At 39.2% G+C, this 25538-nt stretch overlaps 1 protein-coding gene across 1 annotated transcript in view; it reads right to left on the bottom strand.

Annotated features, from left to right (window-relative positions):
- Positions 1-18813, bottom strand: part of USP7 (ubiquitin specific peptidase 7) — a 39510-nt gene extending 20697 nt beyond the window's left edge. The window contains exons 1-9 of the mRNA XM_031056486.1: positions 18713-18813; positions 12853-13051; positions 11360-11498; positions 10578-10666; positions 9758-9866; positions 3917-4047; positions 1490-1544; positions 872-952; positions 687-777 (exon numbers count right to left, since the gene is read on the bottom strand). Coding sequence (XP_030912346.1) covers positions 687-777; positions 872-952; positions 1490-1544; positions 3917-4047; positions 9758-9866; positions 10578-10666; positions 11360-11498; positions 12853-13051; positions 18713-18755 — 937 coding nt within the window. The 5' untranslated portion in view covers positions 18756-18813. The remainder of the gene's footprint in view (positions 1-686; positions 778-871; positions 953-1489; positions 1545-3916; positions 4048-9757; positions 9867-10577; positions 10667-11359; positions 11499-12852; positions 13052-18712) is intronic.
- Positions 18814-25538: the final 6725 nt, after the last annotated feature.

The raw sequence follows: 25538 nt of genomic DNA, 5'->3' as shown, positions 1-25538 counted from the left end.
ATGGGAGTTTGTGTTTGAGTGCTTCTGTCCTTATTTAAGTATAATTTTATATTGTTTAAGAATGTCAAGAAATGCACCATATTGCAGAGGCATATCTAAGAATACCAGCAGATTTTAAAATCACACAGTTACAGCTGTCTGCCACAACTCCTCACTTCACAACTATTAAGCATCAAGCCAGATGCCTCTGTTTGCTGGACTCTTACACATCCTTTCCAGGGCCTTGTACCCCAGGTGCTCAGTAGAGATAAGAGATCACTGTTATGCTGTTCTAAGTAGTTAACTATTTTTTTTTCTTATTACTGTGACCAGATCTAAATAAGAATCCATTTCATCCAAGTTCATCTTTATATGTAAATTATAACTACTGTCACAATACCACTGTGATCACCATGGCACGGTCTTATGACACCAGAAAACTCCTAAAGTTCTTCGAGTTTTATGAAAAGATACCAATGAGAGAATTAGGGAGGAAGGAGCAGGGAAAGGAAATGAAATAAGGAAAAAAAAAAGAAATGTAACGCAGGCAGAAACATTCTCTGCATTGAAAATGTTTTCAATAATGTGTCCTAAAGCACAGATTTCCAATCACTGTGCACCAACAAACCCATCTGAAAACAACAGGCACTGAATTTGTCCAACATGCTGAAGTACTGGATGGGTGCATATCACAATGTATCACTTACTGTTTTTCTTTCCCTTTATACTTAGCTGGATGTCATAATAATCTTCTATTCGTTCAGATCGATAGTCTACATGCTTGCATTGGATATAAGACTGCAAACAAAACCAAAACAACACAGAAGTTCAGTTTTATAAAAGTAATGAGAGCTAATTTAAATTATTTTTGAGAAAGGTATAAAATACATACCACCATCTTCCCTCTGAACAATTTAGGGATAGTGCCTTCTACACATGTGCCTTTCATTTTATTTTCCACATTATCAAGCAGCTGAAAGAAAAATCAGTTTTCACACAAGATAAACTTGCAGTTTTTAAATTTATTCATCACACACACACGACTACTTAACTAATTAGATGCTAAGTCACTTGGACAAAAATGAAATGTTAGTCTATTTGCACTGGCATCTCCTTTCTAGTCCTTCAAAGCCTCCTCCTTCCCCTAAACTGAGGGCTACTCCAGCTACTCTATCCTTTGAGTCTGGAAACCCCCACAGATGTAACAATGCATTTCATCTTCAAAACTGCACTTCTCTCCATGGCTATAAAAGCACCACTAGCACATGTTCCAGCAACTTTCAAGCTTCACTACTCTTTAAAAATTCCTCACCCACAAAAGGCCACAAGAAATCCCATTCTTAAAGAGAAACCAAGGCAAAAACTCTGCTTTTGAGACCTAATTTAAATTAATCAGGGCCACTATTAACTCTGATAGTTCCTAAACTATATAATATATCTATACACACAGAGAGAGAATATCAAGAGAAATTTATACATCACAGATCAGCGAGAAATAGTATCAACATACCACTCGACATAATTCCTGGACATCATGTTGCATGAAGCTGTCTAAAGTTTCCCACCTTTGTAAGGCAAATAAATAAAAAATTACTAATTAAGAAAAAAACACCTCAAAAGACATTTTTTGATTCCTTTGCAGATCAAGAATGTAATACACAGCAAGCTGTACAGACTGAGATTTAGGACTGGCTGATGCACGGGTTCTAGCTGTGTAGGAAGAAGGGGCAGTGAACTTGTGGGAGATTGTGGCAGCTGTTCTGAGCCCACCCCACTTCTCCTGTGTGGGACTGGGGCAAGGACAGCAAAGGCTCTGGGTGAGGAGGCCACAGCCAGGCTGTTGCCTTTCCAGCCGCAATTCATGCCAAAAAAACCTCTTAAATAAAGCTTGGGAGCAATTCAATGCCATCAGTTTCCACAGCAGGTTTCCAGCTGCCTCTGTTCTGAGGGCCCTTCAGGTGCAGACAAGTGGTGTTCAGGGATTATTTCAGCACAGGAAAGGAAACAAATGGATTTATAGGAAAGACTGGTTTCTTTGTGCTCATCTAAACAGTTAATCCTGGGCATGCAGTAACTGCAAGGAGGCATTCAGCTTTCTGAGCTGTCCATGTGCAAACACAGGGTGTGAAAGCAGGGGTGAGGGCAGCAGGATCTAAATGCCTCACAGCCAGCATGGCACCCTGCAATGAGGATGTTCAGCACTCCTGCCTTCAATAAAACAAGAAACACAAAGAGTTTCTAGTTGCAGCATTAAATACACCTGTGAGAACTGCAATTTCAACTCAAGAAAGCTTTTTAAGTTCTAGGTCTCTGACAAATTTTTTTGCAGCAGTCACCACTCCCAGCTGTATAAAGTAAACTGTGCTGACTGTAGGCTCCAGGTTCAGTGTGATGCTCCACCCTGGCCCTGGAAGCAGCAGCAGGGTGATCAGGAGCTGTGCTGACTTTATCCTCCCTCCCACTCTCTTCTCACTGACTCACCCCCACTGTCACATGGCAGCAAACTAATCTCCAAAGTGTGCCAACAACTGTGTGGGGTCCACATTAAACAAGCTGAATCAAGTGGCCTGTCAGATAATTAAGAATAGAAAATAATGCCATGACTCTCAGGTTTTAAACACTAGCCAGCTCATAGGACAAACCAAAGAAAAAGGTCACACACTAAAATTAGGATAAAGAAGGGCTCCTTCAGACATGGCATTATTTTCTACTTAAAGAAGTCAAACCTAGAAATTCACAACACTCAGTAAAAAGTAATACCCTAATAATACCTGAGCACCTAGGGCTCACAAGGCCAAAAACCCCTCTCTGATTCAATGGTGATGGAAGAGGGAAACCTTAATCCTCAAACACATTCTAAAATTCTTTTCCAAGAACAAAAGCAGGTATGAACACATTTTTAAAACCCTGCTGTTGGATACAAAATTAAGGATCTGCAACACCCTTGGGAATGGCCTCTTCAAGCTACTGAATAATGACACAATTGGGATCTTAACTGGAGATGAAATATTTACTTTATCACCAAGTAACAGGACAGCAGGAGCACTGATACACCAAATATACAGTGCTCTAGTAGGAAGAGGGTATGGGCAGATAAACAGACAACACAACACTGAGACTACTGATTTCCTTTTAAGATTCCCCTCAAGGGGAAGAGTCAAGGTTGCAAAGAGGTTGTTTTAGGACAGAGCAGGACTACAGGTTGTAGCAGCAGATGCAAGATGAATATGAGGACAACTGTATGAAAAAGATGACATAAAGTGTGTTTTGAAATAAGATGTGTTCCTAGTGTGTTTTGAAATAAAACAGTGCTTGTTAGTATTACTACAAGACTAGCCTATAAATACAGAGAGACAAAGTAATGCAAAGTAAAGCATTTTAGAATGGGTTTTAATAAAATCCTACTCCACGTTTACAAGACATGCAAAGAGAAGACTTGTAAAGGTTATACTAATGTTAATCTTTCTGTCCTAACTTGTGTCTTCAGTATGTTGAAGGAAAATGTTACAGCAACTATCAAAGTTCAACAGCATGGACATGCAAATTACTGCTATTGCACTAAATCTAAAAGAGATTCCATTTTTAAAAGACATTAACAATACATGAACTGCAATGTTTCAATGACTATTTTGTTCTGAATTTTACTTAAGTCAAATGCATCACATAATGTTCAGGTAAATGATAACCCTGTTTTTAACAGCTTTGTTTCTGTACCATTCCCCTTCCCAAAAAATCTGACTTTTGGACCAGCTGTCTTAGTACTGGCTACAAATAAAGACCTATGCAAGTAGACTACAGAAAGTAAACAATTAACACCATGTTACATTAACACTTCTCTGCACCTCTCTAAAAGTAACCTTATTGAAATAGTTATCTTTTTCAAGAAAAGCTTTATGAAGTCCAAGTTCAATAAACAGCCCAAGTTTCTGAAACTTACCCAAATGATTTTGTTAGCTTTTTAGTTCCAACTGGTTTGTCACTATGTTGCAGCTCATAAAACACTCTTTGCAATGCTAAAGGAACACTTTTGGATGAATCATCTCCTTCTGTAGGCATCATGTACACAGCCTGAAAAAGCATTTAGTTCAATTAGTATCAGAAAAGTTTATTGCTCATCCTGTTTAATGCATTCTTTCCTCTTCAGTGACTTCCTTCATAGAACTCAATTTAATCAACACTTCAAAAAAGTCTGAAAAAAATCTTGTACTGTAGTGTAAAAACATTAATTGTCTGGAACAACTCTTCTCAAGAGCACAGTGGTTAGAAAAATGTGAACAACAGATTCCATTCATAGTTATTTTATCTAAGTAGCTCCCTTATTCCAGCCTAGAACAGTAAATGCTCTAAAGCATTTAACACCTTCAAATACCTCCTCATGCCCAGTATGTCTCTGCAATCATCACAGTAGGACCAGATATAGCAGTCAATACTACAGACTGGAAAATAACTGGTTTTGTGAAAAAGCAACCACATGAAACCATAAAGAGCAACAAGTGAACAAAACCAGAAATGGCCCACATGGAGAAAGATGTCAGAGGAAGCTCTGAGAGTCCCTGATTCATTCATTCCTACTTAACGTCATCGCTGTCCAGCAAATAAACAGCTTAACAATTCAATTCACTGATTATACTGATCTGGGAAGGATTGAGAACAAAGAAATTACACAAATAGACCAAACAGGGATTAGGAGAGTTCAGTAGTCACTGAGATGAGATTTACTTTTTTAAAAGTGTACAGCAATACATCTAGGGGAAAGGAAGAGCAAACAAAAGGGAGATGTTCATTTGAGAAGCGTAAATATAAAAAGGAACAGACAGCCCTGGAAGGAGATTAGGCAACAAATGAAACTAAAAAAGACTCCAATATTAAGCAGCATATGAGAAAATAACCTGTTAAAACCAGAGAAATTGCCATCTGAATTTCTGCCTGTGAAACACGAGGGAATGATCCATTTCTGTGAGAGACGTGCTGAACTGGACCTGGGTGCATTAGCCAGAACTCCTGAGGTGGGCAGCACATCTGGCTGGCCCTGGGCTCCTGAGGTGGGCAGCACATCTGGCTGGCCCTGGGCTGCAGCTCCCCACACACAGCAAGGGCAGCAGTGTCTGCAGCATCTGGGAACTCTGGGAAAAGGCAGGCACTGCTGCAGGACAGCTCAGTGCACAGGGATGGGAACCACATGGGACAGGTACCAGGGTAAGGCAACACTGACACAAAAACAATACCAGCGTGTGGCAAAAGACAAAATAAGAAAGAAAAAAGAACAAAGGAAGTGCTTAAAATGTTGCCAGGTCAGCTTTCTATTCCAGTTCTGAGGATTCACTACATTTTCCAAAAGTACAGCAACAGAAATAATTCAAAGAATAAAGAATACCATCAGAATAGCTACAGTAAGATGTAATAAGAGAAACAATTTCATTAAGAAGGCAAATCCCTTCTGACAGAAAAACAATCATTAATTATGCAATTGTAAACCAATATGACAATTCATATGACCGTATCTTTAGGATTTTTAATTTAATTTTCAGAAGGTACCAGTTAATAGAGATGATCAAAAACAGAATCATGAACACAAGTAACTTCCAAATTTTATTTCTCCTCAGTTGCAAGCTACACTGTTAGTAGTACTTACACATATTAAAAGGAAGCATAAAAATTTGAAATTTATCAACTTCCTTCTGAAGGACAGGCAACAGAAGTCTTTGCTAGGGTAATTTAAAGAACAATAGCCCAATCTCACCCTAATGACAACGAAAAAAGAGTTTTCTTTTGCTCTACTTTGAGATTTGTTCAAACTTCTTTTATAAATTCTATAAATTGAAGAAAATTGCACCTTCGATTTTATCACCGGCAACAGGTTTTAACTGTTGAAACTCAATAAATCTTCAACTTTTTTAATGTGCTAAGCACTGCTTCAAGAGTTTCTAGTGATGCATTCTGGAAGAGAACTCTGTAGGTTCTGGTCTCTGTTTCTGCCCACAGAGGTGCCAAGTTCAGACTGGGGTCCAGTTGCTCAGGATCAGATCCAGTTAAAGTTCTGAGCATCTCCAGGAATTGAGATCCCACCACCTCTCCATACATCCTAATGTAAAGCTAGACCACTCTGATTATGAAAATTTCCTTCGTAAAATCAGAACATTCAATTTCAGAACCATTCAAATCAACTAATAAAGTAAATAATTTCCAATTGCTTTATTTTGATCATCCAAATGCAGAATCCCAGTTAACCAGATAGATCTGGGCAAACCCCAAATATCACTAGATAGAGTTATACCTTCAATTTCACAAGCACAAGTTATTTTTTGCTTTAAAATATCAACATCAGAACAAGTAATCACCTTGAAGAGTCAACTTTAAACCTCTTCCTGTACCTGGTTTATGAACCTCTTTAACAGTGGGTGTCACTAGTTTAAGGTAGAAAACAGAAGTAGTTGAATGACCAAGTCTCAGATCTTCCAAAATTCTATCATCACCCCCTATCAACTTTTTTGAACATCTTATAAATGTTTTGAAAACAAATATATTGATACTTGCTATAACAAACAGAAACAAGGCGTGAAAATCAAGTCATGAAAAAGTGCAAATATAATCAGTGTTGATACATTTAAAAAATAAATACTAATATATTAAACCTACAGCAGGCTAAAAATCAATCTTGTGATTGACTCTTCCTTCAAAATGCATAAACTGGAGTTCAGAATACCTTGACAATTAATCAAAATCAAATCCTTTGCCTTTAGTTCCCATTTTTTAAAATGTTTTTCTCATATACCATCTGGACAATTAATTCCCTTCCTATATCTCTCAAGTAACACTCAAATAATAATTTACAATTTACTTATAATTACTACATTCCAGTTGTCATTGAATAAAAACACCAGTTTTATTTCTTTGGAAATTCTACATGTGTTATGACAAAGCAGACATTTAACACAGCCTTTCTTGGCTCTTCATTCTGCTTCTGTATTTAGGGAATATTGGAGCACATTTCTCTAAGTTTAAGTGTTTCTCCACACTACCACTTTTTATATATTACCCTCTTCAAAGCTTTATTTTTTTGCCTTACCCTCCCACATTCTGAAAGCTTGACCTCATGATAAAGGAGTGAGGCATTCTGATCCATGTAAAATAGCAGGGTCTCTTATTTAACACCTGAGAAGTTCCCTCAGGAAATGAACATTAAAGAGGGATAGGGACATGTACAGGCATATTAAGAGATATGAGAAAAATTTTAGATATTTATATAGTAATAGAATGTTACAGGTAACTTTGAACGCATTGCTTAAAAACAGGAATTACTTAAAGAAGGGAAATAAATACCGTGCATGGAATTCCAAGGTTAGGTAAAATACATTGGATAACTTGAGTAGAACCAGATCAGGGAGAAATCGATATGCATTTATTATTTTAATGTATTTAGATAAACATTCTGTAATGTTCTCATGAGTTGTAGGGACTTTTACAAGGGAACCAGCAGAAAGTTCCAAAATGCACTGAATGCAGCCCCAGGCACTTAAGAGATAGCTCAGGTATCAGAGCCCAGGGTCAGACCTGGACCCTCCGGGAAGTCACCCCTGCCCCTACTGGACTGTGGTTAAGCACACATTTATCACTCCCAAAGAACAAGTAACAATGTGCTCTAATGTCAAAGTTCATTTCTTTATTCCCTGCCACTGAAGCCACCTCTTGTTGCTTAAGAGGGAGGTCTCACTTCAAACCAGAGCCTCCCATGTGCTATGGGGAAGCAGAGCAGAGAAGAAAGGACCTCTCCATCATCCTCACCCACGCTTCCCCAGGGCCTGACTTGCCACAGGTATGTGCCTGCCTTTGCTATTGTTCACTGCTTCCCCAGCTCTGCTCCTGACAGCAGCTCCTCTGTGAACAAAGCTGAAGTAACAGCAACAGAAATCATTATTTCTTCCAAGGAAGGAGGATTCACTGAAATTATGGAAATGGTGAAAAGCAAACCACGGATATTGCACGTTTTGTTTTATTTTACTTTGGTTTAAGAAGAACAAGTTTGGTCAAAGTGAAAACAAAAATGTAAAAAATACTTTTTTCAGACAAGGCAACAACTGCTTCTTCCTGATCTATACCAATGGCAGATAAGTGCTAAAGCTGTCTAAAACTGCCACTGTTTTTCTCATCTGTTCTGTTTGGAGGGGCTCTGAAAGCCTGAGGAATGAGCAAGGAATTGAACATTCCAGCTGATGTCCAGGAACACTTCCATAAAGGAAGCTGCAGCTACCAACTCTAGTAAATTAAGTTTTCTCACATGGTCACTAGCCAGATGTTAAAGAGATGCTAAAAGCTGCTTTTATTTTGGGGCTGGGGAAGAAGTGCAGGGGAATGCCTGGTAAGATTAGTTGAGTTGAAACCAATCTGTATTACAAAAAGAACTCCTTCTTCACTACTTCATGGTACATACTGATTTAGTGGGTACAAGACAGTCTTGAAAAAACTACTCAACTACATTAGATGGAGCTATTACAAAACCACTTTTTTTTCTCTCAAGAGCAAAGTGAGTTATCCAAAAGAGTAAAATGCACAAACATTGAGTGCTGAGCAAAAAGAACAGGCAATTTAATGAGTGATAAACTGAATGAGTAAATTATACCTCCTGCAAAAAAGGAACAGGTGCATCATGTAAAACAAGTCAAGTATTTATCTGTTGTCCACGGCATTAGGAAGATCTCAGTTACATTCTATTCGAGTTTGAAGTATTATTTTTTTTGCAGTGCTTCAGAGTAAACAGCATTACAAAAAGAAAAAAGAAATGCCGACTGGGACACTTACCACAGGGATATAAAAAGTAAGGTGGTGGGAAATTACAAACAGTGGAAAGCAGGTCCATTAAAAAAGGAAAAGAAAGCTTAACTGAACTGCAACTAGTCTACATAAGGGAAAGTCCAAGTTAGAGCAGTTCATTTTCACTAAGAGACAGACAGTAAGTGCAGAAATGCACAGAAGGATTAATTAGGATCAACAGGAAACTCCAATACAGTGAATAGTGACAAGTTGTTTTCTTCTCCAAGTACATCCCCTATTCTAAATAGCCACCTCCAATATCTAGTCATCACTTCTGGTTTTAATCCCAGTAAGGGTACTTCACCATTTAAAAATTATACATTCTGTAGTGTATTTTATCCTGGCTTTAGATGAGATATTTATTTAAAAGGTATTTAAAGAAGTTCTTTCCAGCAAAGAAACAGCATCTACAATAAACAAAAAATACTACTAAAGCAAATATATAATTATGTTGTTTAAAATACTGAAAATACAATGTTTTCCATCACTGCAGAATGGCAACCATAATAACAAAAACATTCTGCTGCATAATAGCAATTTCAAGATGGAGCAAATGTGTATCTTTGTGCATTGTTTATGGGTTGAGAAGTCATAATTCCCTATTTTAACTATTTCAGAAAAGGGAAATTGCTTCCATCTTTTATCTGCAAGATTAAACTGCTTCCCCTGCTCCCAGCAATTCCTAGCAATATTAACATATAATACAGAATACAGAAACACCCCCTTAAGCTCAGGTGCTCTTCTTCAGGTGCTCTGCCTGCTTCCACAGAAGACAAAAGCTTGTGTTCCACAAACTACAGAAAGGAGCTTCCTGTACTCTGCCTGCAGTAAGACATGCATCACCATGTAAGTCACAACTCTGAAAGGATAAAGGAGGCAAAAGGATCCCACAGGTCTGTTTTGAAGCATTTAGAAATGCTAATTAAAACAGCCAATGTTATAATTTCATGTTCTTTCATGTATTGCTTACCTTTCGTAGCTGATTTGTGAAAAATAAAGTCTGTAACAAACTGTTCATGTAACAAGTTGCTCCCTGGTTCTTTAAGCCAACATATCCTGTGTGCTTCTTTGAATCCCACCTAGAAAATAGTTTGTGGTTAAAAACAAGGAAGTTCTGTATTCCAATAATAAAGAGTGTTTGTTCTAAGGTAGTGCTGCTGGTAGGTATCAGCTACTCTCCACTGCTACTGAAGGTTCAAATAAACTCCACTTCACTGCTGCCTGCCAGTAACAACAGTCTTTGCAATTACACGCTTAGTGATTTTACTACCTTTTTTCTTAAAATATGTTCTATATGGCAGAAAAATGATGTCCTGTGAGAGTGTCCTGGAGCTCAGAGCTGTACTTTTAAGGGCAAGTCTGCACCTGTGTACAACCCCACTGTTTACAAGTGCCATGAAGGAGAACAACTGAGATGAAGCAGTTTTACAACAACTGTAAACCAAGGCAAGTTAGCCAGCACTTGGCTGCACCTGAAACCCCATCAGCTCCCACACCACAAATGCTCAGGCCAGAACTGCAGAGGTGTTCAATCACAAACCAACTCACACAGAAGCTGAGGCTCCACAGCATTTTGCTGACTGATGCAAACAGAGATTTAAGCTATACAAAATCTCTATGTGACTATGAAAATGCCATGTGAGAATTCATCAACTAGTAGTGACAAAGTGAGAATGTCTGATGGGAGCTACAAATGACAATAACACAATATTTGAATGGTCACAAGCAACATAAAAATACTAGAATTAAGAATTTTTAACACTGCTTTGTTTTTAATCAAAGATACTTACGCTACTCCGTGTGGAGCATCTGCTTGAACATAGACTTCAAAAGTAACTTTGTCCTCTTCTATAAAGCCTTTTTCAGGATCAGTAACTTCCTGTAAAACACAAAAGACACAGGAGCATGAAAAGTGGAACATGCAACATGACTGCAGTGAAGCATCCTGTTAGACATCACTTTCTAATTTTCAAGCCTAAGCTATCAGTAGTAATAAACTGAAGAGGAAGAGCTGAAGAACACCAAAGCATTTGTTTTACAGTTTACTAGATTTTAATTCTTTTTTAGTGTCTCAATGCAGGAAACTTGTTCCCGCCTTTTAAGATTTTGCAGTAGTTTTCAGTGATGTAAGAGTTGGTAATCAAATGTTCTGCTTCTTCTGGACAATATTCCAAAACCTTTGCAAATGCTTAAAAAGCTCTCACAATTCAAGAGAAACCTTAGTATTATTAGGGCATTAAATATACATGTACATATACACAAAGAACATATGGGAATGCAAGCAAATTTATGTTGCTTCAGAATGTCAGTGATTATCACTTAGTGATAAAAAAACACAAGCAGTCGGGCAGAAAATAACAGTGAGGGAATATTTAAATTACAACGTAAGTAAAAGCACTCTACAAAAATCAAATTAACAGAGTAAGAAATTGAAAAGAAATCTACAGCAATGATAGAGAAAAACAAGAGCTTGGGGTAAAAAATCCTTTGCTATCAGCATTTCAGTATGCAGGAGGACAGGTGCAAAACTGCTCCTACCTAGCAATAGATTAATACATGTCCAATTACTTACACTCCAGGCCATGAAGTTAGAAAAGCCCCAGTCATTCTCCTTATGAAAGAACAAGTGACTAATACGACGACTGAATGATTTTTCATCATCCTTGTAGTTTATTATCTTGAGAACTGCTTGTGCATGACAGGACCATGACCTATAAATAAAGAAGAAACACTTGAAACTCTTTCAAAACCAAGCTTTTTATAGCGATTACATAATTTTTTTTGTTAGGGATTTTTGGTACATTACTTTCACACATCTGATTTTTTTTTCCTTATTAGATGTTAATTGTTATGGAGGGCATGAACCTCTGGGGCTTTCTGAAGCCACATTATGAACCTGGAATGGAGATTTTCTTATGGCAACAGTGTTGGGAAGAAAGTGTGTCAGTGACCTGCAGGTTGTTTAAGAAGCTGAGGGCTCCCCCAGGTGAGTTAGTTCTGATCTGCCTCACTGCACAGGGATGGGCCAGCTCCAAGTGCTCTTGGTGTCTGGGAGACTGGGAGGTCTCAGCCTTTGGGAAGCACCTTCCCTCCCACTGGACAAACTCCCCAGCACTAATTCTCCCCGCAGCACTTCTTCATGACCACTGGTGTTCAAAACCACCCCATGTGCAAGGCACTCAGTGTGGACACAGCTCAGACCAGGTCCTGCCACTGCCTCATGCACTGGCACTCCTTGCTCAGCTCCACCAGCTGCACCTTTGTTAGTACTTCTGAAGATCACCCTTTTTCTGTAAATGCCTGGATGTGAATCACATGTCTTGTGACTTGTTAATACACTTATAACTTTTTCTTTACATTCTGCTCTGAGCACTCACCTCTAAATTCTAAAAATTATGAAGAAGTGGAATTTATTATTCAGAGTAAACAACAAGCTTTGTGAGATTCAGCGCCAGAATGGAGTTACCCTATTGAAAGGACACCTGAGAGGTCTGCACTCTCCTTGGATAAGCTACAGGAATGCTCCACAAATTTGTAGTTATGTTTTAAAATTTTTCTATTATTTCCAAAAGTGGTCAAAGGTAGTCAATGTTGATTAGCATGCAGGACCCCAGGAACACACACATGTTCAGAATTTTCTGGATGAGTGATGGACTCCACTTAAGGAGAGCACTCATGCCCTGCTCTGCCTGCACTGGTAGCAGTTACCTGCTCACATGCTTCACAGGGCAGCATTTATAGCTTGGCATGGTTAGAGAAGCTCCATTTTCATTTGAAATAAACCCAGAACTTTTTTCATGCCAAGAAAACTGTCAGTCAAGGGCTTCTCCTACAGCAAGCATATATCTAAATTCTACCACAAAATTCTAGTCACACAAGCTGGTTTTAGCTCATCCTAAAGAGGGGACTATTCTTATGCTTCAAGATTTAGAAAGGTGGGGGGTAAAGGGCACTCAAACCCTTGCAATTCTTTCCTCTTACAGAAAGTAAGGGTTTGTTTGTATTTCTTGCAATAGATTAACCAGTATCAAGTGAGGACCTGTACAATAATTAAAAGGCTCTTACGTGGAATCAGACTCAGCATTGCACTGAAGGAAGAATCCTACACTCTTTTGGTGTGGTCTGTCCGGGTAGAGTCGAGGCATCACCATGATCTTCCATGGCAAATTTCGAACGAAGCACGGCGGGCTGAGCACTGACTCGCTCAACCTGTTGAAGCGTTCCACTGTAAACTGAAATGTTGCTTCTGACCGCCAACTTGTATCTGTAACACACACACACCATTGCTTCAAACACCTCACCTTCTTCACTCCAAAATGACCAACATCCATGTAACATGAGCATGTTTCATGGAGTGGAATATTGGCAGCAACAAAAACATCCCCATCCCAGAGGGACAGTGAACTACTTAATTACTGACGTCTCAAGTTTTTCATTTTGAAAAACACTGCAACTCCATTCAGGCAAACATGGCACTGCAAGACACATTCCTTTTGTACACTATTTCCTTCAATGCTTCTTTAGGATTTGTTACCACTCCAGCTTCTTCTAAAGCAGCAGGTGCAGTAAGACAGAGACATCAAATGCTCTACAACTAAATCACAGCCCACTCTAACTCTTCTTGTGTAGCATCTCCAGAGCCCAGTTTAAGTCACTTCTCTGCGTGAACCCATATGCACAATGGAGTTTCACAATCTGTTCAAATGCCCTGTTGATATCATGCCACCATTCAGTTGCTTTTGGCTTACAATAGTAGATTTTAAAGAAGATGAATGCCAGAGGATGGTTGTTGGATTTCTGTAAAATCAGTTTGCTGAAAATCAGCTCAAGAGTAGGGTCCTGTTTTCTTTGTGTTACGCAAAGACTTCAGAGATTTTTAGTGGTCTAGCACTAAGTTAAATGAGACTATTTTTTTTTCAAAGAGCTTATTTTGACACACACAAATAAAGTAATTTTGCCTTCTTCCCACATACCCAGTTCTTCACCTACCACAATCTGTTCTGCTTCTGTAGTACACAGCTATAACAGGGTGCTGGAGACTGTGACAGCTTCAGCAAGGCGCAAGGCCAGGCTCTCTTTACTGTGACATGCCTCATATTGCACTCAGAGGAAAAACCTGCAACTTATCCCAATAACTTGACAGGGAAGGGATGCACAAGACACTGCCATGGTTCCAGTCTGACACTGGTGTAACAGAGAATCCTCCTGGCTCAAAGGAGCTTGGATGAGCACAGGGCAGCAGGCAGCACCCATGATCACCCTGCTGCTCTCACTGCACCCACGGGGGATGCACAACCAAAGGTGTGTCACACATGCAGTGACACTGAAATCAAACAGCTCTGAGGGACAACACCACTGAGGCAGAAGTCAGAGTGTTAGCTGTGACAAGGCACAGAGTACAGCAAACACGTCCCCGCCATACAGGGACAGCAGTGGTTTACTCAGCTTGGCACAGCACCAGACACAGCACTGAATCATTTTTCCAAAACACAGGTGAGTCCTGATTGCTACCTTACTCTAAAAATGGAACACTCTTGATTACAACATGCAACAGGGTAAAGATTATACATTTTGTATAGAAAATTACCAAGTTTTAGCCACAACTGCTAGGGAGCTATGACAGATTTCATTCTTCTCCCTTGTGAAGCAGTTTTCAAGCAGTTGTCCTACTCCTGAACTGCAACACAGAATATTTTTATGTATGGTCTGACAGCCCCAAGCACTCCAATTATCTCTTGGAGGTACTACAGCCCAAATCTGCTTCCTGTCCCCTCCACTCCTGCAAAGACCTTCGTGTTGCCCTGTGCTGTCAGCTTCCTCAGTAATGCAAGAGTTCAAAGGATTACTTTCTCCTTTTTCCCTGCCTGGAAGTGCAGCTAACTACAGTCTGTCACCTACTTATAAAATGCTCTCTTCCCAGTTTCACTACTCACTGCCCGTTGACAGAGTGAAGAGCTGATCTTCTACACCTAAGAACCTGACAGGCTGCAGACAGAGGAAGCTCTAACTTGATTTGCAGCCAGGATGAAACAAATCTGTAACACACTTAACAATTTAAAATCAGTCTTGTATCACACATGTATCTCAAACCAACTTGAGGCCACCTTCCTACCCACAATTATGATATCAGTGCTTCTGGGCTCAGTTTGAGCTTCCAAAAAACGAGCCAAGTTTGCTTTCTGCCTCCTTTGATGCAGCTTTCAAAGCCCTTCAGCACAAGGATGCAGCAGTGCTGCAACAGTGTCAGCTAAAAAATGCAGCCCACGCAGCATCTGCAGATGCTTCAGAGAAAGTTTGCCTGTATTTCTTGATTTCTTTTCAGGAAAGCCTGTGCATGAGAGCTCACCAGGGAATGGGAACTCTTCTCTGTAAAATATTTGAGCAAGCACTAGTAACTGCTCCATAAAAATGCAGCCTTGTAACACAGGTCAACCCTAAAATAGAAGTTTCTTTAAAAATAACAACCTTCCTTTCCTTCCAGTAAGCCTATTTTTTCTTAGGAAGTATAATGGATTAAAGGATGAATTTTATTAGAAAAAAAGAAGTTTACATAGCAAATGTGAAAATGATTTTAACTACACCAATAAATAAAGCCTTTTTTTGCCATCATGAACATGTCCTCATGTCCTCCAGATGCCAGTTAAATACTGCAACTGGCAGCAGGATAATTTAGTAGTGACTGGGAAGTGAGACTTTTATAAATCCCAGAACTACAAACTGAATACAAGGTCAAAAGGACTGATCCTGCTGACAATACTTGGACAAATCACATGCAATGGACTGTCTTTGCTACATGGAAAACATTTTTTTCATTGATGTGATGAATGTCACATTCAGCATCTTCACAGAAGAAAGATCCTTCAAATCAGAGACCCAAATACTGAATAGGATCCATTTTAAGGCTGAAACACATATTTAAATGTTGATACTTTGGGGAAAAGCAGATTTCTTTATTCTCTTAGTAAATGTTGCTACCTTGAAAGTACACTGGAGTTATTAAAATATTCTGAACCTGAATTATTAATGGAGAAACTGGCTGAATATTCTATGAATATTTTAATAATGATCCAAATACAGCATGCAATACCAGCATATGGCTAAGACTGATGCTTCCGAAAGCCTTCTTGCCTCTGCAATTCTTCACAGAAATGAGACTTCAGGAGGTAATGGCAAAGCTGTGAGTTTATGTTCAGCTAGGGACCTTCTGTTTGAACTTTAACTTCTAAGAGAATTTACTCTATGTGTTGCTTTGAATACTGATGCACTTGCAAACAAGTTTTGATCAGAGCCTTGTTTTTAATATTTTTTACTTTATTTGCAGAGGCTGCTATTCCAGCTTTTAAAGTCTGGTTCATTTAAGTCCTTCTCCATACAAAGCACAGCACAGTGCTTCAGCTGTTTTTTTTTAATTGCTAAGACTTCACACAGAGCAGCAACAGGTACTGGTCACAGCCTTGAGAGAACACAGCCTTATCTGAAAGTCCTGCTGCAGGTCCACTGCTGCTCCCATTCCCTGTGCCTCACAATGCCTGCAGCCTGTTGCCTAGCAAAGGGGATGAGAGCTGCACTTTTTTTTCTCCAATCTTATCAGTCATTTCTTTATGTGCTAAGCTGGAAGAACAAAACCAGCTCAAAAGTTTCTTGAACTCAGAAAATCACCAGAAAGCCGATTTCTATGATCCAGCTGGAAGCATCAACCTTTCATCGTGCTGTTCACCTCTCTCACAGGAACCATTAAATTCATTAATTTCACTGAAGAGGTATCTAAATTCTCCTCATCCATTCTGTATCAGCTCAGATTGATGCCCCTTGAAAGGAAAACTGCATATTTATCAGAGAAGCCCGTATCTCCCATTTTCCCTGTCTTTGGAATCTCTGAGCTGTCCATTACCCATGCATATTATACTGCAAACCAGGTTAGCAAGAGCACAAACAGCAAGAGAACAATTGCACTGATGTGTAAATAATGCAACAGCAAGCAATTAATCTGATTTACAAGACTTGGAAAAGAGGCACCATGCACTTACGTGATGCAAGTATTCAGGAATGTTTTTGCAACTCTAACATTTTGCAATAACACTCTATCTGTGTCAATGCACAGCTGTAGCAGCACCAACATGTAGCCAGACACTCCTTATTCAAATATAATAAGGAACTATTAAGAACATTGCTTAATAATCACACTCGAAGCCTGAAGGGTGTCCCACTGCAGAGTGGGCCCAAGCTCCTGACCATGCTGAAGTCCATAAAGGCATGAGAAGCTTTCACAAACCTTCTGTCAAATGCCTTCAGATACTTTTTCTCCCTAGTGCAACACCTTCAATATCCAGTTTTGAGAGGAGTCAAACAGCTGGGAATTGATACCAACAGGTTCACAGCAGTTTTTTGGCTAAAGGGTCAGTGTTATTCTGAATGAAGAGGTGAATATCTGATTACTTGCCAGCCCTGACATAGCCTGGCTTTCATCAGTCATTTCTGCAGTTTAAGACCCTGTTTTGGCTAATTTGTACAAGTATATACAGACCAACTAGTGGACAAATGATTTTTCTAATTCACCAATGTGTTATGTACTGGTTGTATGAACAGCAAACACTACCAGGCTTTCTACATATAAACATCCCTACCAAGACTAGAGCTCAGACAGATCTGTCCTAGCCAGTTCGTGTCAACCCATGTGGCCCTTCTCTTGCCACCCTCTAAATACCACAGCCTGACAAACATTTAACATCTTTTATAACAGTTTTTGATAAGAAAAGACTCTGAGCAATAAATCAAAACCCGCTGAATGAGATCAGGTAAACCCACAAATAAAATTCATGGGCTAAGCAAACTACATTTTTCTTTAATTGCAAGACTCTGGTCATAGAAAACTTTATCTTTGCCAATGATACAGAGGTGATTCAAGCATGAGATGCTTTTGTTCTGAATTTAAACCCTATTCTTTTCATGGAACATTACTATTTTCTATAGTATTATACATTCTAGAACACATTAAAGTAAGCACTTCTTTGACCTTTAACCTCAAACTCTGATTTTTCTGAAAAAAATCACTCAATATTTTTGCACAAATCTAACTAAATATTTAAGCGTAGTCCTAAATGTACTCTCACAAGACAGCACGAAATATGGAACAAATCCCACTCATATGATGTTTCCCTTCTCCCAACTCAATTTTACTTCATTCTTCAAAATGAGCAGTGCCTGCCCGTATCCTTTCCCAAGAAAAGAAATATCACTGCACATTTTCCTCACTAAACAGAACAGATTTAGAAACTTGTTACCTTTCTTTAAATATACCCAGAGTTATAATTATTTGATCCTCTGCAACAAACTGTACACCCTTATTTTCATTTAATGGACCAAGAAAAAGACTTCAAAAACATATGTCCCTTTTATTAACAGGACATTAATACATAATTTTTCTTTTGTTTTTGCAAGTAAAATTAGGTGTCAGAACTGAGAACAAAAGATGTTCATCAACAGAATAGTTACCACTGACTTACCACACAAAGACAAAACCAGATCACAGCTGCCACCTGACAAGAGAGCAGGACAGATAAGGATTCTAAACACCCTGAAGGAATTGCATAACTGATAAAATTACTATTCAGCAAAGCCCAGCTGCAGCACCTTTAAAGGGCTGTATCACAAAACATAACAATGGACAGTAGCACTTTCAGCAATTTTTAAATGAGCACCTAGAAAGAGTACAAGAAAAAAATCCCAAGCCTTCAGAAGTCTAATCTTATTGTACTATGTCAAAAGGATGCCTACACAGAAATCCAGCAGCCATAACTACAGAGGGATTCATTTTTTTAATGAGCTGCAGATCACAGGACACAGGTAAGAGATGGACAATTTTCTCCTCAAAATCATAAAACTAAAGAGGCCAAACAAACCATGTGTTTATCAAATATTTACTTACCATCTTCCATGTCTTCCTCAGTGTTGTTATGTCCGTCAGCCATCGCAACATTCCCATTAATGACAGGATTTTGAGTAATTCTTGGAGGATCATCTGTATCTCCAGCTAAGACAGAAAAAAGTATGTAAAAATTAAACATGTAATTAATAATCAGAAATTAACCTTTTTTTGTCTCAGGAAGTGTTTATGAGACAGATGAATAGTGCATACTTGCACAGAACAGTATTTATTGAAGTTATTGCTCAAAAGTTGTACTGGTCTAAAAAAATTCCCCATATAGCTGAATATTTATGGATGAAGAAAAAAGTCCACATTAATGTGGAATACAGACAAGAAGAACATAAACCGACTTTTAAGTTTCCAGATTGCCTTGCAATCAGTATCTCATAATCAAGTCTAATTAAATAAGAACTTTTTATTTAATTTCTCTTGCATTCTTAGAACGCAAGGAATTTTTACACGAGTTCAAGTTTCTAATACGAGACTTTCTAAACTAACAAGTGACTTTAAGACTTCTTCAGTGCTACTGGTTTTTTAAGAAAAAACCTGGATCTCTAATTAAATGTAACGGTAAGATTTAAATCTTACTTGGAGAAAATGGGAAAGAAAATCTTTCAGGATTAAGGAACATTTTAGATATAACATTTTCCAGTTTCTAGCCATCGCTGCCATTAAGTTTTGCTCCAGTGACCATTACATATGTAAATGCCACTAAACCAAGAGATATGAGACAACTTGATGAACTGGAACCCCACTATCTCCAAGTTGCATTGCCTTGATTGAACAAGCACCTTCCTGATTCCTCCAACAACTGAACAACACCTCCTTCCACTGCTTCCACACCAAAAGCCAGTGGACAGTTTCAGCATGACTCCAGAAAAGTGGGTATATTCTTGGATAAACTAAACTGCCTTGTATCATCAAACTGTAAAACCTATAAGCTCTTGCAACCATCTCAAGGACAAGCACTACTTAAAAGACACTCTAATTGAAAAGGTCTGATGAGTTTCTCATTGCTGTAGAAGTCATGCTATTAACTTATATATTCCACTACCCCTCGAAAGCCCCACAGTCACTGATGTGTGTAACAGGAGCAGTTTTATACCCAAAAGCTCCACACAGTATCAGTCAGTAACACAAGTTACTGACCGTATGCACTGCTGGGGATACAGGCAACGTGTGCCACAGGATGGAAACCATTCCCAAGGGACACAGCACGATCCCAGCTCCAGTACAGCAGCCTGGCTGTGCCCTCGCCCGTCAGCACCCTGGACAGAGCTGGCCTCGCCACGGCCCTGCCGAGCTCGGGCGGCTCTGAGCTCCTCACGGGCGTGCAGGGATGGGATGGATGCCCACAGACCGGTGCCCACGGGCCGGGTGCCCGGCTGTTTGCAAGAACTGCCAGCTAGCCCGGACACTTGCCTTCTACCAGACTGTAGCTGAGTTCCTCCTGGGCAAAACAAACACAAGCGACAACAGGAATCGCTGTGTGATCGTCACCAAGTCTTTGAAAAGCCAGCGAGCTCCCACCAAAGGCAGGATAAGGCACGGGAGAAGTGCAGCAGGAGCTCCGGAGCGCTCCCTCTCCTCAGAGCACACCATGCTTCTGCAGCCTCATTCCAATTCACAGCACACAGGAAGATACTTTCACACCCAGCACTTCTCTTCTGATTGTTTACTCTCCCAGTAAATCCGCACAAGTAGTAACCTCTGCCCTCAGCACGACAGAAACAGCTCAGGTTAGAGACTTTACTCCTGGATTACAGCTACGCTAGATCACAACTTAATGCTCACCCACGGCTTCTGGACACTTATTAGGGTGCAGCCGATCTCACTGAGGCACCAGTGAAAGAGGTGCTGTGAAACACACACTGCAGCAGTAACACGTGCATTTTTCTAAATTCTCATCTTTAGAACAAAAGCAAAATCAAGTATGACTTGAAGTTTTGACTGTAAAAAAAGGTTTGCAGAAGACTGGCTCGGGTGTGGCAGAGCCCCAGGGGCCCCCTCAGCAGCAATCGGCACTGGCAATGCTGCAGCAGAACAGTGAGTTAAAGATTTACTACAACAAAATTATGGGGGGACAGGTTTGAACTCCTGCAACTTAAGAGCAGGAAAAATGACAAAAATCAAGAGTGAGAAGGAAAGATCTCCAATTTCATTTCAACATCCTGCCTTCCCCCCTGCTTTTTTAACCTTTTAACAGCACGTGCTGGTCTGAAGAGAAGGCTGTCCTCTGGGTCACTGCATTCTAGAAGCATACAGCATGTTCTCAAAATGCAACAATTGTTTACAATAAATTAATACTAACTTTTTTTAAAATTATTTTTCTTCCTAAAGTTATCATCAGTGCAACTTAGTGTCTGGAAACAAACTGAAGCAAACACCTGAGGAATAGTTCTGTTCTTCACTAAAAGCATATCTGATATTATCTTTAAACAGGGAATTTAAATATTGACACCATGTTTCATGGGGAAGAACTGATCTTAATTAAGAAAATAAAAAGCTTTCTATGAGATACTGCTCTACATTCTCTGAAAGTATGAGGAGTTAGAGATCATAGCAACAGCAATCAACTAAAGCACAGACCGCTTCTGAGATACTGTTTAGTGATAAGACAAATGAACCATGATGAATGCCCCTGCTGCTTCTTCTGACATAGATGGACACAAAGTTTGTGATACAGCTTTCAGATATGGAAACCAGATAACACCGATCAATGTTTCTGGCTACTTGTGAACAAAGGAAATGTTTTAACTGCTAATAAAAGTCAACTAATCCTTTACACAAACAAAACACAACCTCTCTTCCACAGATGTACTAGCAAGCAGCATAACAAAACACATTTTCTAGTAGAGCATTGAAAACCTGTAATTTGTGTTTTTCTCTCTTGTCTTTAAGAGCTCATAGGAAAGAACTGTAAAATCATACCAAGGTTTAATTAAGAAACATGTTTTCCTTTGCCTCAAGCAGAGGCAATGCCAAAGACTTATTCAAATTATACATTACAGGATTAAGAAAAAATACCTGTCCACACTGGCCAGAAAACCTTCCTACCAAACATACTACTTAATACACTGCTGTCTTTAATGCAGCTTAAACCAGTGTGTCAACATCACTCCAGTCATGTCATCTGTCCATTCCCACATCAGAATACCCAGTTTTAATGATAGCCCTGGAATAAACTTGAGATGTCGTCTATGAATCAACTGAAAGTTAACATAAATCACATCAATATTAAGGAAGTATCACAACAAAGCAACTGTAAGAATAGGAAATGTTTTAACTCTTTAAATACATTACTGCAATGTTCAGTGAATACAGCTTTCAATAGCAAAATTGTAGACACTGTAAAAGATTGTTTTGTAAGCATTTATTTTTCACCTCCTCAAAATGTAACACATAAACCTCTGTAGATATTATTCTGTTACAAAAAGGAATGCAAGGCAATACAAAAAAATAGTGATGACAACTTCTTCTGAAACATTTAACATCACATACTCTTTTCTCTCTGCTCATGGCACTGTGTTACAAATGAAAAATATATTTTGAAGAGTTTACAGGGGTCTCTGAGTTTGGAGGCTAAGACAACTTCCAAGAAGAGACATTTCAGATATTAGTGAGTTTGTGCACAAAAAAGAGCTTTCACTTAGTTACTGAAATATCATGAATTCTGAAATAAGTACAAACACTGAGATGCACAACTAGAACAAAACTAGAGCGTGACACCAGTTTGGGAAGCTGATAAGAAGTGTCAGTCATCTTACACAAACAAATTACTGGATTATATATAAGTGACTCTGCAGGTGCACACTTCTCATCACTCACTGACTAAGACTGTCACTGACGTGCTGAGATGAAAGCCTGAAAGCAAAATGGTTGTGGCAATTGCTGCAGGGGAAACAGGGAGAGAGAAGGAAAAAACCCAACTACAAACTTGCCCTATAATGACAGATCCTAGAGAAAGGACATATATGAAAAAAATCTGCTTGTTATGGACTATGAGATCAGTATTATCATATTCAAATACTCACACTATTAAGCAATCAGAATTAAAAGAGCATCACTGATTTTTAAAATGACCCCCGTATTCAAAAAAAAAGGTTTTCTGATGGATTCAGCCTATTCAATAATATAAACCCAAATGTCACAGTAAGATACATTGCTCTGTTGTTCTACTGTTCCCAACAATTCAAATCTACAAGGAAGGAATCTCAGTTTGCCATGGTTTTTTTCCTACTCATGAGAAAGTGGAAAAAAAATTTGTCAAGTTTATGTAGCTTCTGGCATAACTTGAATGCAGTTCTAAGAGAGGAGCAGAGCAGAGTGCTCTGTCCCTAAGCTGCAGGACACGTTGCTCAGCATAAACACGTGTTTGCAGTCATGTGCGGCCAAAAGCTACAGAATGACTGCACAAGCACAGCGATTCCACTACAGCAGAAACTGCCTCTATTGAACAACGATCACAGCGAGCTGTAACTTCACTAAGCTCTCAGTCATGACTCACGGCACAGCCATAGTCAAAGCCTGAAAGCTTATCCATAATGTTTGTCATTAGCTTTTGGAGCTGGCAGCCACAGAGGAGAAACTGAAGCAGTCTCGGCAGCAGATTATGAAACATTTGCTTCCTTTTGAGGTTAAGGAGACCACAGCGGAGGAGTAATAGTGATACTAAAAACTTGGTTACAGTTATCACACACATCCGCCTCACGCTGGAAATCGCTGGGACCCAGGGCTTCTACAGTCCCTGCACAGCCCTCCATGCAGCAGGGCCACTGCAATCCCAAAATGAGCAGGGAGTTGTACCAAGGGCAGCCTGAAGGGAGTCAGTCATTCACTGCTGGCAGCAGCTTGGAGAATACCATGAACTTTCACATCCAGGGTCTTGCTTTTAGTGGGGAAAAGCAGAAAACAACACACCTTTCTCCTCTTCTGCTGGACTAAATGGACATTTCAGAATCAAAGCCTTCATGAAAGTTTTAAAAGGGCAATTATTCTTTTTAAATACAAATACAACACTATATACAGATATGATAAAGGGGGGTGTGTGTGAATTCCAGTGGATGAGTGAAGCTGCCATAAACACTGGGAAAATAACTTAATGAGCAAAAATATCAGGTGGCAGGAGATAAGAATAAAGTCAGAGAATGCAAATGAGCAAAATCCATGCTGTAGCAGTCAACCTACACCAACATCAAGGATATCCACTGCATGCTCAACACACAGCCCAGGTCTAGCTTTGCATCTCAGTGTCAGGACCCAAAGCTGTCACAACCCCTCAGGGCAGCCCAGCAGAGCCATGGTCCTCTGCACTCACTACAACACCTATTGTGGAACAAACCATAATCTCTTCAAAAGTTTTTACAATTATTATTTTAAAATGTAGCAGTATTTTAAATAAATCAACATCTAAAAGTTTACTTCAGTGCTTATTTTAAAATACCAGCCTGACATGGATGGTATGGACACAAGTAAAAAAAATTAAGAAATCATCACTGCTAGAAATCATAATGAATAAACATTCTGTGATTTCAAGTGCTATAATAAATATCACCTCTTCAACCACCAAATTGATCCTTGCTATTGTAGCTATTGGGCAGCATATCAAAATACTTCTCAAATATTTATCAAAATAATTGAGAAATTTCTAAAGCAAGCAGTAAATGCCAAGCTTTCTAAAGCAGTTACTGAACTGTCAGGGTGCAAAAAGGACACTAAAGAGAGTCTAACAGAAAGTAAGAAAATTGCTTCTTCAAAGCAAATAAGAAAGTTTTAAAAGTATGAAGAAGATGATGAACAAATACCTGCCTTGAGCTGGAAGTAACAATGCCAACAGGTTACTTCACCACTCTGGACACAGACTACCCAGGCCATGCTGTAAGGGGCTGCAGGCACTCCTGTGGTTTCCATGTGGCTGTAACAGCTCACAGGAAAACTTCTGGGCTCCAGCAGTTTGCTTCTCTCAAAGTCTGGAAACCACTGCTCTGAAAGCCAGATGAATAGAGTGGCTCCCAGGAGGGCAGGGTTTAAAAAGAACAATCAAAAACCAAACAAACAAAAAACTAAATACCCAAGCCAAAAAATAAAACCAAAACAATCACACATACCAAAATAAGCCAAACAAGCTCCCAACGCCATGATCTGGATGGAATTCATTTACAGTAGTCAATCTTTGAACTACTAGAAGAGTTCTGAGCAAAAATTTCCCCTCACTTGCTCTGAAAGAACTCAGCTTTTCCAAAGTAAGAGAAACTATTTGGCCTCTAATCCCTACCTGCAGTTAGAATACAAACACCACTTATTGCACAAAGGGACTCAAGAGAAAAGGAATTAAATGAAAAGCATTCCACACAGTTTCATTTTTACAAGACAGTCCTAGGTTGCTATAATGAAAAATCTGAAGAGGAACCGAGCAATTTCTGTACTGTGGCTGCCTTTCAAAAGGCATCCAAAAAAAAAAGCAATTTACCTGAAACATTTCAAATGTATCAAACAGTAACAGAGACTGAGATTAGTTTGGCCAGAAGAATGGGAGGAGAGAAAAGGGAAGTACAGAAACCCCCATGATCCTATGGATTGAGGTGTAGATAACTGCTGTCATGGATGTTTCCATTACTTGTAAATATTATTTATCATTTGTCTCAGTTGAAAGTTAATTCTCCCATTAGCAAAGCTGGGGAACATTTGCTTTGATTTCATTTATTATTTTTCTTTTTTCATGGTTCATTGCTTGATCCAGTCAAAAGGTATATCTAGAAATGTATGTACCTCAACAAGAAAGTTATGAAGGACAATGACTAAGTCTTAAGGGGAAAGAGCTTCTAGA

Source organism: Geospiza fortis, unplaced genomic scaffold, assembly GCF_000277835.1.
Source record: "Geospiza fortis unplaced genomic scaffold, GeoFor_1.0 scaffold237, whole genome shotgun sequence".
Lineage (NCBI taxonomy): Eukaryota > Metazoa > Chordata > Aves > Passeriformes > Thraupidae > Geospiza > Geospiza fortis.
Note: the sequence above shows the minus strand (reverse complement) of the source record. Positions and strands in the feature narration are given on the sequence as shown.